General features: G+C 45.6%; 1 protein-coding gene across 3 annotated transcripts in view; it reads right to left on the bottom strand.

Annotated features, from left to right (window-relative positions):
* Positions 1-15,541, bottom strand: part of PTGES (prostaglandin E synthase) — a 30,697-nt gene that overhangs the window by 11,483 nt on the left and 3,673 nt on the right. For 2 of the 3 annotated variants that reach the window (XM_053374544.1, XM_053374543.1), the window contains exons 2-3: positions 10,708-10,850; positions 1,138-1,220 (exon numbers count right to left, since the gene is read on the bottom strand). In XM_053374544.1, coding sequence (XP_053230519.1) covers positions 1,138-1,220; positions 10,708-10,850 — 226 coding nt within the window. Of the gene's footprint in view, positions 1-1,137; positions 1,221-10,707; positions 10,869-15,541 lie in introns of all 3 variants that reach the window. The other variant, XM_053374542.1, reaches the window with a different exon arrangement.

A 15,541-nucleotide genomic window follows, 5' to 3' on the forward strand; every position in this document is an offset into this window, starting at 1 on the left:
ATATAGGTAGTTGTATCCAATGCTTGTCTTACTCAGAGTAAACCCACTTAAGTTAATGGGCACAACTAACTTAGGTCCACAAATTTCAGCAGGTCTGCTCTGAGCAGAACCAACTCACAAGTTCTGTACATTGAAACAATGCATAGTTTTAGCCTTGCCATTATATGTTTTATCCTCCCTTCACCCTAAGACTGTGTCACTGGTGCTGGTACAGTTGTGTTTTTCATGGTAATTAGTTGTTTGTTTTTTTAAAAAGAACAAGAATGTTTTGTTTTTCTTTTCTTTTCTTTTTTTTAAAAAAACTGCTATCAAACTGGATGGGAACCCTGCTGATCAACCTCAAGTAGATTAGTAGAGGAATTAACCATACCCTCCTCAAGGCAACAACTAATGAAGCCTTTCTGGGAAGAATGAGAGATGCAATTTCTGAGAAGTGCAAGCGTTTTTTAATTGGGCATTAAGTACTAAAGATTTGCTCCTGCCTTTGGCCAATTTAATTTGCTGGTTTCCGCGCTGAAAAAGAACACTAGTTCTGTTCCACTTGCGTCTTTCCCTGGTCAAGCCAAGCAGCAAATTGTTTCTTTGACATTCTTTGTATGTTTGTAAATAGATAGATACTGTAAATATAGATACAGATACTGTATATAAAATTTCTGTGCTTAAGGGAAATTGAGATGTGATCTGTTGCATCTAGGGAAGAATTCTAAACTTTAAATGTCACTAGATGTGACTAAATGTTTAGCTGGAACTTTCTGCATTGCAGGAGGTTAGACCAGAGACCCTTTGGGCCTCATCCAATGCTAGAATTCTACAATTTTATTATACTATGATTCTATGACTTTCACCTCCATCCCCACTCGGGATGCACGAATCTGTCCATTTTGCCCCCCCCCCCATTTCCCCAAACTTCTTCACAACTCTTGAGTGGCCTGTGAAGTTACCAACAATATGTCCTCAGTGATGCTGGGGGGGGCAATCACATGGGAAGAGGGAAGGAACAATGCTAAGCAGCTTCAAAATCTACATCACTGGTTAGCCATGCAAAGCAGAGCCAGCAATTGATTGGTTGACGTGCAAGGGAAAGATGGCCTCCTAATGGTGCAAAGAGGAGTTTTGTTTTTTATTTTTAAGACTCACCTGCGGCATCGCTCCACATCAGGGTCTTCCCTGTGGTATTGCAGCCCTCCGTGCCTCAGAGCATCCTCCGGATTGGCAAATGCCTGGAGGAAGACAAGGATCAATTAGTTCATAATAAGAACTTTCTCCCTGCATCTCCCCTCATTGTAAGCAGTTTTGCTAAAAGCACAATTGCTGACAGAAGCGAGGCACTTTTGGCATATCACGCTTGTGCCAAGGCCAAGGTGTTACTATCAGTATATAAAGCCCTTAACAACTTGGGACCAGTTCACCTGCAAGATTACCTTACCCCAAATCCATCCACTCAGCCACTTTGATCTAAGGAACTAGCCCTGTTACAGGTACCATGTCATACCTGTCTTTAAACTTTGGAACTCCCTGCCTATTGATGTCAGGCCTCCAACTTTTCCGTACTTGTTTTGGTTTCTGTACTTGGAGTTGGTCTCTAAGGCGCTACTGGACAATTTTTTAATTAATTTAATTATTATTTTTATTTATTTTGACTGCGTCTGACCAACACAGCTACCTACCTGAATCTGTACTTGTTTTGTTTAGAAAAACCATTGAAAGCTGATGCAAATTTCAACCTGCTTTTGGTTTATTGTTATTTTAACTTTTCAAAAGTCTTAAATTAATTTTTCTTATTGCTTTGTCTATTTTGTAAATAGCTTTAATGTTACTGTGTTTTGTTTTACAATCAAGCAGGGTATACATTTTAGGAAATAAATAAATACATTTTCCGATGGAGGAGCCATCAAGAGTGAAGCCTACCTGTTAGAATAATCTCTGGCTACACTGAGCCTTTCCCCAGGGCAAGCAAGGTTCTGTTTTACTTTTCTATTTCCTCCATGCACACTGGCCACAGACCACATACTTCCTGGAGCAACAAAAGCCCTTTGGGCAGATCCTGTCTTTGGGCAGGAGTTGGGGTGGCCTGGGTAGCCATTGGCACAAAGGAGGGTTGCTGGATCTGCAAAAACTCTCAAGGTTCACACAAGAGAAAAGGGTCCCTGCACAAGCCGTCCAGGAGCTCATGTCACAAATTGTGGGGAGGGGCCACAGCTCAGTGACAAAGCATCTGCACTGCATGCAGAAGGTCCTAGGTTCAATCCCAAGTGGCATCTCCAGGTAGGGCTGGGAGAGACACCTGATACCCCAGACAGTTGCTGCCAGCCAGTGTAGACAATACTGAGCTAGATGGAACATGTTTGACTTGGCATAAGGCATCTCCCTAGGCTCTTGTTTAATCTAGCCCTTTATTAATAGCCACATGAACTAGAATCTTGCTTCATTGCCGAAGGAATCCTGGGAACTCTTAAGGGTGCTGAGAGGAAATATGATAGCCACCTTCAAGTGTCTGAATGGCTGTCCCATGAAAGATGGAGCAAGCTTGTTTTCTCCTGTTCTGGCGGGTAGGATCCAAACCAATGGCTTCAAATTGCAAGAAAGGAGATTCCGACTAAAAATCAAGAAGAACTTTCTGGCAGTAAGAGCTGCTTGACAGCGGAACAGACTCTCACAATTGGTGGGGACTTCCCCTTCCTTGGATGTCTTTAAGCAGAGGTTGGTTGGCCATCTGCCATGGATGCTCTAGTTGAGTTTTCTGCATTGCAGGGGCTTAGATTAGATGACATTTGGTGTCTCTTCCGACACTACAATTCCATGAGTTGCCAGGAGACCCCTATTCCCCCACAGAGCTACAACTCTCAAAGTTCCCTGGGAAGAGAGATTGATGCAGAAATCCTGGGAGGGGAAATAGAGGTCTCCTAACAACTGGGTTAAACCACAGAGCCTAGGACTTGCCAATCAGAAGGTCAGCGGTTCGAATCCCCACAACGGGGTGAGCTCTCGTTGCTCGGTCCCAGCTCCTGCCAACATAGCAGTTCGAAAGCACGTCAAAGTGCAAGTAGATAAATAGGTAGTGCAAGTAGATAAATAGGTACCGCTCTGGCGGGAAGGTAAACAGCGTTTCCGTGCGCTGCTCTGGTTTGCCAGAAGCAGCTTAGTCATCCTGGCCACATGACCTGGAAGCTGTACACCAGCTCCCTCGGCCAATAAAGCGAGATGAGCGCCGCAACCCCAGAGTCGGCCACGACTAGACCTAATGCTCAGGGGTCCCTTTACCTTTAACAACTTTTAAGACCCTTAAAAAACTGCAGTTCCCAGGTTTTTTGGGGGGGAACACCATGGCTGTTTAACATAATATGATACTGCTTTAAATGAATAGTGTAGATGAGGCTCCGACAAACCCATACATTTAAAGCATGACTTCTCCACTCCCAAAGAATCCCTGGAGCTGCTGTTTGTTCAGGGTGCCAATACATAGCCTTTACCTAGCATTTGGTAGCTTCCTGTGTTTACTAAGGAAGACCTTCAAGGCCATGAGGACTAGTTTCTTGCTTGCCAAACCACAATTTGGCAATCTGTCTTGTAAGCTATTCGCAGGATTTTATGCGAATGAACTCAGCTCCAGAACATCTGACAAAGATGCCTGCAACTTCACACTTCAGGCATGAAAGTGCCAAGGTCTGGCCCCTCCCAGGAGCAGCCTCGGGTCATAAGTGTCCTCTCAGCTCTAAAACATTCAAATTAATTACCAGCTTCCTTGAGGAAGTGGTGGAGACTGTGGAATGCTTACACTTGAAGCAAACTAGTCCCAGCAGAACCCCTTCAGGGAGTGCAGAAGCACTGAATGGTATTGCCCTCTGCAGATCGCACAACTTCTGATTGCAGGGATGGGGGAGAGAAGAGAAGGCAGGCTGGTGCACGAATGCTCCCCGCATGGAAAGGCAATCTCCATGCAACAGGGAGAGGCTGAGGCAGAACTTTCCCCCCCGTCTCCCCCCCAATATTCCAGTTTGCCAAGTGTGCAGAATTTTTTATATATGGGAAGTATTGATTCATTCTTTTAATTTATGCTAGATTGAATGTATAAACGTGTTTCTTGCTTCAAATATTGTAAGATACTTTGAGTCGCCATGGCAAAAAAGTGACTAATAAATTTAATTAATAATTATAACTGGAACAACAAGGAATGGGTGAATATGCCATAAGCTGGTTTCTCCAGTTTTCTCTTTTTCCCTGTCTTAAACTCACTTCTCCACATTTCCACAACAGCTTGCAATTTATTTATTTACTTTTAAAAGCCCTCGTTTTAAAAACCTGGCATTTTAATATGAATTCCTCCAACACACACACACATTTCTTCATGAAACTTTGTCAATCTCATTATTCTTTTCTGCAAAGAATATTTCCCCATATATTTATATTCCCACCCCCCATATGATACATTTCTGCACATTATTTTTGTGAACATACGCATTTTTTTGCACGTTTCCCCCAGATGTGGGCATTTTCAGGCAGATTACCTGGCTGGGAAACTGCAAAAATGCAGAGATGAGCAGACTTCAAAAGACTGATGGGTTTTGGTTCCCATACTGTTTGTAAAGCACACATTAGGTAGATTTGCCTTTTAAATGCAAACAGAATTGAAATTTCCCCCCATCCCTGAACCTGCTACCGCCCCATGCATGTTGAAGTAGCATATTTCCGAAAAACACCGCCAGCTGGTTTTATAAATTGGCCAAATACAGTTTATGCATCCAGTGCAGCAAGAGATGGTGCCTCTGAGTTATTTTCTAGCATTCTACATGTGGGGAAAGGCTGGATTGGCTTGAAAGGTTTCTACAAGTGTGGGGCTTTGTGTGTGTGGGAGGGGGGAGCAACTACCATATTTTTCGCTCTATAGGACGCACCAGACAATAAGATGCACCTAGTTTTGGGAGGAGGAAAACAAGAAAAAAAAAATATTCTGAATCCCAGAAGCCAGAACAGCAAGAGGGATCTGGCTTCTGGGATAGCCGCTGAAGCCTCTCCCGCGCAGTGGGATGAAGGCTCCCCCTGCCCGGAAGAGGTTGTGCGCGGCTAAGCTGCCCTCTGTCCCTTCCCCCATCTCCCGCAAAAGCCCGCAAGAGCCGCACTCCCTTTAAAGAGCACGCGGAGCGTGTTTGCGGCTCTTGGGGGCTTTTCCCCAAGGAGGGAGAAGGGACTGAGGGGCCGCGTCAGTCTCTCCTTCCTCCTCAGGGAAAAGCCCCCAAGAGCTGCACACACGCTAGGCACGGCTCTTTAAAGAGCGCGCTGCTCTTGAGGGCTTTTCTGGGAGGTGGGGGAAGGGACAGAGCCGTGCACTCTGTCCCTTCCCCCCACCTCCCACAAGAGCTGTGCGAAGCCTCCGCAGGGCAGCAGGGAGCCTTCATCCCGCTGCCCTGCGGAGGCTTCGGGGGGCTATCCCAAAGCCAGAACAGCTAGAGGAAGCGCTGCGCAGCGCTCCCTCTCCCTGTTCTGGCTTCCGGCTTAGCCGCGCAGCCTGCATTTGCTCCATAAGACGCACACACATTTCCCCTTACTTTTTAGGAGGGAAAAAGTGTGTCTTATAGAGCGAAAAATACGGTAAATATGCAATCCCAACCAGCTCAAAGTTTAGCCCTCAATTCTGTTCATTTTGTAACTCAGCCTCAGAGACAGAAGATGTAAGATGTCTTCAGACTGTGCTCAAAGACGGATGTTTTAAAGTATTTCCCCCACTCCAGGAGATTATGAGCTTTATAGAGAGTGTATAATAAAAAGCGAAGGCTGCTTCTTCCCATTCCAACAGGCTTTTATCAGCATTTTGGGAGATTTAGTAGAACATTCTACCCAACGTCACTGGCTGCATGGCTCTGTCTGTGCCTGGTGATTTCCCACAACTGTCTCAAGTTTGTTGCACCACCTAATGCAACGTGGCAGTCTCTTATGAATAAACCCCAGGTTGTGAAAGGAGTTCCATAAGCTATGCTCTTTAAAACATTCCAAAAGAATATTAAAACAACCACCACCTCCAGTAAGACCACAGCTTAAACTGGAGTAAAATTCTGTTTTTGGTATTCCAGTTACAGTCACCATTTTGGGTTTCTTAATTTGAAACAGTCAGGATTAGATTATTTCTGGTTGCCTTTTCATTAAAAGTTCCAGGCATTGCTTGCATCACAACTGCAGAGATTTTGGCATTGGATCACTTCCAATTTCTTAAAAGATCCAGCACCTAATCCTTGATGTTGCAACGATCTGTTTTGAAAACGGAGAATGTACAGACCCTGTTTGGAAGCTAGCAAGTGTCCATTGGAAGCCAGCTCACTATTTTGAATACAAGAATCTCAATTCCTTTCCAAGACAAAGTTCTTTTAAAAGAATGATGACAAGGATGATTTTGAAAGCCTGGAGCTATCCAAGGCCATTGGCTAACCCTGGTTGACAATTGTCCAGATCCCCCTTCAAATCCCTGAAGCAGTTGTTTTGCAACTATTTGGGATTTTTCTAAAGATGAATTATAATGTGAATTATTGATGGATAATTTGCATCACTTTTAACATTTCAGGAAAGCACTTGAAACCTGGAGGGAGTGGTCAGATATCAAACAAAGAGTCTACTGAGAATGGACCCACTGAAATTAAGAGATCTAAGTTAGAAGGCTGATCGCCGAAGAATTGATGCTTTTGAATTATGGTGCTGGAGGAGACTCTTGAGAGTCCCATGGACTGCAAGAAGATCAAACATATCCATTCTTAAGGAAATCAGCCCTGAGTGTTCACTGGAAGGACAGATCGTGAAGCTGAGGCTCCAATACTTTGGCCACCTCATTAAAAGAGAAGACTCCCTGGAAAAGACCCTGATGTTGGGAAAGATGGAGGGCACAAGGAGAAGGGGACGACAGAGGACGAGATGGTTGGACAGTGTTCTCAAAGCTACAAACATGAGTTTGACCAAACTGCGGGAGGCAGTGGAAGACAGGAGTGCCTGGCGTGCTCTGGTCCATGGGGTCACGAAGAGTCAGACACGACTAAATGACTAAACAACAAAAGTTAGTCATGGCCATTATCTTCAATGGGTCTACTCTAAGTAGGACTAGCATTGACCACAATCCCTGAAGATTAAACTTCCCTTTCTCTCTGATGGGTGATGTTTTGCAGCCTCCTGGGCAATCTTCAGTGGGCTGCATACCTTTGGTGGGCCTGGACAGAGGGAAAAGTGGGTGCAGAGACTGACTTTCTTCAGTAGCCTAGGGTCAACTCACACAATTTTCAGAGACTTGTATATGCAAACAGACACCACTCTCTTCAGCACCCACCCCAAAGCAATACAGATTTATGGTTCCCCCACAATGAATACTGTATTGTTTTGGTGCAGGTGCAATAGGAATAATAGGAGATGGAAAAGATTGTCAGGAAAGACTGGGGGATGCCACCTGCTCCTCAGATATGTCCCTGTTACCCCAAAGGCTGTTGGTATGGTGGGCTTCTGTCCACTCTTCACAGTAGAATTTTTGTGGGAACTCTGCCTCCTCTCCCTGGAAAACAGATCTCTCCATTTACTTGCAGAGGGAAAGGGGTGTTGGGGTGAACCTTAGCCCCCCCAGCATAATCCACATGGGGGAGGGAATAGTTTTTAATCCCTCCACCGAATCATTAGGTGGAAAATAGTTCATTGTGATTAAAATCTAGAGTTGTTCATCAAACAGTTTTCTGCTTCACTACTCTTATTCTGGTTGAGCTCAGTTAGCTTTCCCTAGTTAGCTTGGTTTTGTTATACTGAAAACTAAAAATTAAAATTCAGATATCGCATAAAAATGGAACATTTGTTTTATCCCCCAGCTCTACAAAACAACTTGGGACCTTGGGGAGACACCATGCCTGGTTAATGGCTTGATCCAACTTTGACACACAGAAACCTCCACAAAATCTCCCTATTTGCTTTTTAATTTAGAAAGTGGGCAGTTGCCCATGCACCCCCTCCCCCAACACTCAGTGCAGGTTTGGGCACCATCTGGAGTGGGTCCAAAAAGAGATCAACTGTGTTCTGGTTTGTTTTATTGCATCCTAGACAACCACCTATAACTGCAGAACACAGCAGTCAAGTTTTCTTTTTCCAAATAACAAGAAGTGAAAGCTAGATTTCCAAGAAGTACTTGAGAAAGCATTCCTTCCCTTTAGGGAACAGGAAAGAAACTACAGCTTTTTTTAAAAAAAGAGAAAACAAACTCATTATTTTTAACATCACACAAACTTCCGCTAAGCAGAAGTCCCGCTAAGAACATCAGAAGTATGGACTGGATCAGGCTAGCAGCCCATCTAGCCAGCCACCTGCTCTCTCAGTGGCCAAAAAGATGTGCATTATGGGAAACCTACAAGCAGGACCCGAGCACAAGGGCACTCTCCCCTTCTGTGGTTTCCAGCAACTGAGATAGAGAGAGACATACTGCAGCGCAAGGCAGCAGCAACATTTTTAGGCTGAATCAAGTCTAGTACAGTGGTACCCCTGGTTGCGAACAGGATCCGTTCCGGAGGCCCATTCGCAATATGAAAAGAACGCAAACTGCAGCGGCACTTCTGCGCACGCGTGGGTTGCGACTTGCCACTTCTGTGCATGCGTGTGGCATTATTTTGCGCTTCTGCGCATGCGCGAGCGGCGAAACCAGGAAGTAACCCTTTCCAGTACTTCCAGGTGGCTGCAGGACATAACTTGAAAGAACATAACATGAAGCAAACGTAACATGAGGTATGACTGTATCCAGATCAAGGAAAGTAATAGTACTGCTCTATTCTGCCTTGATCAGCTCCCCTGCTCCCACTGGAATCTTGCGCCCAGTTCTGGGCAACACAATTTCAGAATGATATTGACAAGTTGGGAGATGAGGCAGAGGAGGGCGACCAAGATGATAAAATGTCTAGAAACTAAGCCTTACAAGGAAAATTGAGGAAGTTGGGTATGTTTAACCTGGAGAAGAGAAGACTGAGAGGTGACCCAATAGCTATCTTCAAATACAGTGGTACCTCGTGTTACGTACTTAATCCATTCTGCAGGTGCGTTTGTAACAGGAAACCGCTCGTAACATGAGGCACGCTTTCTCTAATGGCGCCTCCCGCTGCTGCTGTGCCGCCGCACCACGACTTCTGCTCGCATCCCGGGGCAAAGGTCACAACAAGGGGCATCTACTTCCGGGTTAGCGGAGCATGTAACCCGCAGCATTCGTAAGGGGGATGGTACATAACACGAGGTACCACTGTATCTGAAAGGCTGCCACATGGAAAATGATTGAAGCTTGTTTTATGATGCTGCAGAGGGCAGGACCTGAACCAACAGCTTCAAATGATGAGAAAGGTGATTCCAACTAAACATTAGGAAGAACTTTCTGATGGCAAGAGCCATTTGAGGGTGGAACGGACTCCCTGGGAAGGTGGTGAACAATCCTCCATTGGAAGTTTTTACACAGAGGTTGGATAGCTGTCTGTCGAGGGTTTCTTTGGCTGCGAGTCCTGCATTGCTGGGTGCTGGACTAGATGACACTTGGGAAGTTCCCATGGTTCTATGATTCTATGATCTGTGCACAGTATAGTAAGGGTAAGGTAAAGGGATCCCTGACCATTAGGTCCAGCTTTCACTACTGCAAAAGTTTCAGGGTGGCCAGACTGCTTCATCCCCAGTCAATGCTAAATAACTAAAGAGTGCCCCTCCAAACGTCAATAATACTGCTGGGCAAGCATAGCAAAACAACTAATAAGGTGGAATGATGTGTAGACAGTCATTTCCCCCCTGCAAATTTCCTTTGTTAGTGTTATCATTACTACAACTGTAAAGGCATTTGAAATCCTCCTTCTTGGGGGGAAAAGAATGCACACCACAGATGCTGTCTACCAAACTGGCTGAAGGAGTTAACTTTGCACAGCAATCAGAAGAAACATCACCCATTTAAGATTTGGAAGAGCTTTCAGCAATGCTTTTCTTCAGGCTGCTCACCACTACTCCGCCTTGGTCATCATTCTAAGGGGGCTGATTTATCTCTGCGTAAAGTTGTCTAGTGAACACAAAAACACATTCGGATTGTGTGGCTTCTACATTACTGGCAATCCTGTTCCAATGGAACAAAAATCAGATTGAAAACATGAGACCTGGTTCTAAATTAGTTACAGGAGTGTCAACTTCACCATATACTGGCAAATTAGTCACTTAAAATGCCTGCTACTAGATCCTTGACTAATTTTGAATCTACTGAATTGAATCAAGGACACAGAAGCAAAACACTGGTCTCTATTATTTATGAAGAGCTCCAGGTGCTCACCATTGGTCCCTTGGTGGGCCTTAAAAGTTACTGGAACAAGGATTTAAATATTCAAATAGAGGAATCTGAAAGATGGATCAGCTGTTCTTTTTTTATTTTAACACCTCAAAAAACCCCATCAAATTCCAATTGGGAAGTCTCTCATAAGAATTCCACAACCTGTTTAACATTTCTGGTTTCCCTTTTTCCTTTTTGCAAAGTGTGTTCAAAGCCCAGTTTGGGGGAAAATGTAAACAGATGCAAGACAGAGAAACCTAAACAGTAGCATCTATTAAATGCACGAAATGAAATCACAACTTGCTGCAAAATATCAAAAAGTTAAAGAGAGCCATTTTCAAAAGCCACATGGAGGGTAAAAACTCCTTCTACAATCACAGAAGTGCCATTTTTTTATATATAAAAAAGAATGACTTGCCTACCTTTTTGCGAAGCCTCACTTGCCCTGTTATGACGGCTACAGCATACATCTTTATGACCAAAAGGGTGCCAAAGAATATGAAAGACACGAAGGCTTCATTCTCCATCATTTTCTGCATGGGAAGCGAAGGATCGATGCTGTTTCCTGAGAGAGTGGGGTGGGGTGGAGAGAGAGAGAGACAGACAGAGAGACAGAGATCTGGAGCTCGTTTTTCCTTCTGAGGTCTGAAAACTAGTGCCAGATTATATCATGTAAGAAAGGGGTTGGATCAACATTAATCACCAGATCTACTCTTTGGATGGAGCCTCTACCAGTCAGCATTGCAACATGCAAGCCTTTGGATTTATATTCAGAAGTTCCATTATTTGTTTATTTGTTGTTGCTGCTGCTGCTGTTGCTCCCCACGCTTCACCATCAGGTGAATTTAAAATTCAGTATTACAAACCGTTTAAAACAAGTTACAATCACAGGAAGGGGGTGGGTCCTGAAAACCTATATTCCAGATGCAATGGCTACAAGCCAGGATAACTATGCTCTGCTTCCACGATCAGAGGCAGGAATGCTTATGAATAGCAGTTGCTATTCATAACACAGGAGCCGAGTGAGGGCTATTGTGCTCTGATCCTGCCTGCAGATTTCCCATTGGGGCATCTCACTGGCTGCTGTGAGAACTGGATGCTGGACTAGATGGGCCATTGGCCTGAGCTAGTAAGGCTGCTCATATGGAAGTCTATTGTGATAGCAGAACCTCCATGCTCAAAGACAGTCTACCTTTGTATACCAGATAATGGGGAACAACAGTTGCACTCAGGTCTTGCTTGGGGACATCCCATAATGGGCATTTGGTTGGTCACTATGAGGACAGGATGCTGGACTTGATGGGCCATGGGCTTGATCCAGCAGGGCTCTTCTCATGTTCTTAGGTGTCCAAGGTTAGGGTAAAGAGGGGTGTTTTTGGCATGATGGACACTGTCCAATGAAGATGCCAGATGCTAGACAAAGTTCCACAACTTAGGTGCTGCCACAAATAAGTTCCTCTCTGGGGCTGCCACCATCCTGAATGCCTCAGGACAGTAGAACTACCAAGAGGACCCCCTCTGCTGAGCTTAACACCCAAGAGGGTGGTGGTGGAGGAGAACTCTCAGATCTTTGCGGCCCAAGTTGTTTAGGGCTTTAAACACAAATGTGAACACCTTGAATCGGGCCCAGAAACAGACTGGCAATCAGGAAAAGAGAGCAGAGAATCACTGCTTAAGGCAGGCACCCCCAAACTCAGCCCTCCAGATGTTTTGGGACTACAATTCCAGTCATCCCTGACCACTGGTCCTGTTAGCCAGGGATGATGGGAGTTGTAGTCCCAAAACATCTGGAGGGCTGAGTTTGGAGATGCCAGGCTTAAGGCAAACCACACAGGTTTAAGATTAACCACCACCTCCTTTAAGTGTCAGGGGGTTGGGCAAGATTTAGAGGCATGGCAGTTCTATAGCATACAGACCTTACAAGTGTCCCTTTTCCAGGGTAATCCCAGATTTACAGAAGCCATCCCGGTTTCTGATTTGATCCCAGAATGTCCCGCTTTTCGTTAGGATGTCCCTATTTTCATTGGAGAAATGTTGGAGGGTATGGAGTTATCTGACCCTCCCAGCTATCCCTGTATAGGGAAGGTTTTTATTTTAAAAAATGTTTAATGTTTTATTATGTTTTTATATATGTTGAAAGCCTCCCCGAGTGGCAACCCAGTCAGATGTGTGGAATATAAATAGTAATCCCCCCCCCTTATTTTTATGGAATAGGACTTTCCTATTTTCATCAGAGAAATGTTGGAGGGGAGGGACATGTTGCTTGCAAACAGCGATTCTCTTAAGAACGTTGTGGTTTTTTGAGAAACTCCAGGTTAATCACCGAGACTCATGAAATTCTGACTAGACCATGGTTGCAGACATGCCAGTCACCTTTCTCTGAAATCTGTAACTGCAATGGCAGTGGAGGGCATTGCGCAATTACATCATGCCCACAGAGAGAGCAACATCAGGTTAGCATTCCCAAGATGTGCCTTCAAACAGAGCTAAGGAACATTTAGACCTCAAGAAGTGGGTGGTACTCCATGCTCCCCATCCCTTTTCTAAGAAGGAGACCCCCTCCCCTTCATGCAAGAGATGCTCCTGTTTTAAAAAAGGCATTCCCTCATGGGGGTGGGTGGGGGCGGGGAATGCCTCTCCTAAGGTGGCCCACCACATATTCATTGGAACCCAATTCCCATCAGCCCCAGCCACCATGCCAAACAGTCCAGGAATGATGGGAGTTTGAGTCCAAAGACACCTGGAGAGTCAAGGCTTATCCTGTCCTGCCTGAAAATCCTCTGGAATGCATCAGGGTTTCGTGGCTGCAGTTAGGGGGCTCTTTAACAAGACAGGGCTTGTCATGGAACAACTTGCAAAGGATTCCCAGAAAATCAGCCAACACAGAAGTTCCTTAAATAAATCTGCATATAAGGTGTGGAGAGCCTCTGGCCCAAAATAGTTGCTGGACTGCAACTCCCATCAGCCCCAGCAGGCACAGGTCCCCACACCAGTGGCAGACCTTGGGGTCTCAAATTTCAGTGCCCAGTACAGCTGACACCTGGCCTACAGGGACAGCCAGAAGCTCACCAGGATGTCAGGCAATAGTACTGTATCTCCTAAGCCTGGCTTCTTCTGCATGTAAAACACATTATCTGCCACTGAGCTATGACCCTTCCCATGAAAATAAGATTCTAGTCCTCATAACAGTGGCACCCCCAGAGTCTCTCACCACTCAGAGATCTGGAGCAGGCTACAATGTGATTTTATGGGAAAGGACCATAGCTCTGTGGTAGAATATCTGCCTCGCATGCAGAAAGTCCATGATTCAGTCCCCGGCCTTGCCAGGTAGTTCCAGGAATGTTCCCTGCCTGAAATCCCAGACAGTTGCTGCCAGTCAGTGTAGACAATACTGAGCTAGATGAACCCAGCCATCTGACTCAGTTTCCTGTGCTGATTCAGCTTTTTATTCAGAACAACAGGGACTAGAATTTTACTTTATTTTTTGAAGGGGAAGTGCACAGCTCTGGTTTAGAGCACCTGCCTTGCTTGCAGAATGCCCCTGCTTCAGTCCCCTGTGGCATCTCCAGGTAGGGCTGGGAAACATTTTGCCCCATCAACTTCTGTCAGCCAGCACCAGACAGCCTCCTTGATTACAACCAATCAGGGAGCCACTCTATTAAGTAGTGGGTGGACATAGCAGATGACACAGAGCTTTCTCCAAGTAGTTCTTTATAAGTACAGTGGTACCTCGGGTTACATACGCTTCAGGTTACATACGCTTAAGGTTACAGACTCCGCTAACCCAGAAATAGTGCTTCAGGATGAGAACAGAAATTGCATGGCGGCAGCAGCAGGAGGCCCCATTAGCTAAAGTGGTGCTTCAGGTTAAGAACAGTTTCAGGTTAAGTACGGACCTCCGGAACGAATTAAGTACTTAACCCGAGGTACCACTGTAAGCTGGAACTGAACTGAACAGCAAACAGCTCAGCTGGCCTGCTTTTATAGGCAGCCGCCTGTCAACATTGTAACAACAAAAGCCCAGGGTTTCCTGCCTAAATTAACTTACGTGGACCTGAGTGAAAACTATATACAGTGGTACCTCTGGATGCGAACAGGATCCATTCCGGAGCTCTGTTTGCATCCTGAGCAGAACGCACCCCGCGTCTGCATGTGCATTGGTCACGATTTGCCGCTTCTGCGCAAGCGCGTGATGTCATTTAGAGCATCTGCACATGCGTGAGCGGCGAAACCCAGAAGTAACCCGTTTCGTTACATCCGGGTCTCCGCAGAACACAACCTGAAAACGCTCAACCTGAAGCGTATTTAACCCGAGGTATGACTGTACACAATACCCCTGGTGGCAAGGGTGAGAACTTCAATACATAACACACTCTCCCTGTCATTGTCTCTGACTCTTCTTACTAGCCTGCTTTCCAGTCTACTGGTCCTGATGGGCACCAAGAGAGCCTCAGAGAGAGCCCACCCACGGGGGCCCAAGTACAACAAACCTCACTTGGTGCAAGAACCCAACAGGCAATACAATCCTGACATGTTCTGCCATATAGTCAGCCAATCCCAAAAGGAAATGACCCATAAGGAAAGGGGGGATATGGATAGAGGGAAAGAAATAGACAAGCTTAGATGTTGGTGGAAGGGTGGCAGCCAACAGCTGAGAGAGCTCCTGCCCCTTTAACAGATATGCAGAGGAAACCTTACAGCAAGTGTGGCTTTCCACCTACTGAAAAAAAGTCCTCTTCTGCCCAGGTGTTAAAGGGGCAGGAGTGCTCTCTGCTTTTCACACCTGGCCAGTTTCCTTGATTGCATGCATGGACACCCCACTTGTTCCTCCAAGGAGCTCAAGTTGGCACCCATGGTCCTCCTCATTTAATGCCCACACCAACCCTGCCAGGTATTGTAAAAAGTCATTGGAAGGGCAAGGTCCAAGTTTGGGGTGTGTGCTCTTTGGTGAGAGAACCCCGGCAGAGGTTTAACATGGCCAAGCATGCAGCAAAGAAAAGTGTGGAAATATAAGCTGTAAAACCTTTAACACATGCCTTTAACGTATCCCACTTGCCGAGCACAGATAGACCACATGTTTAGTCCTTTCCCTTCACTCAGACAAAGAGAAGGAAGAGGCAAGCAACAGCAGCAGGTGGTTCCAGAGGGAAACAGGGCAACATCTAACTAGCCCAGGGAACTTGGCAGTTGCTCAACAATGGAAAGCTCCACTGCCAGCCCCAGACTGAACTTCCAGAGGCCCCAAGGTATAAACTA

Source organism: Podarcis raffonei, chromosome Z (assembly GCF_027172205.1).
Source record: "Podarcis raffonei isolate rPodRaf1 chromosome Z, rPodRaf1.pri, whole genome shotgun sequence".
In the NCBI taxonomy this organism is placed as follows: domain Eukaryota; kingdom Metazoa; phylum Chordata; class Lepidosauria; order Squamata; family Lacertidae; genus Podarcis; species Podarcis raffonei.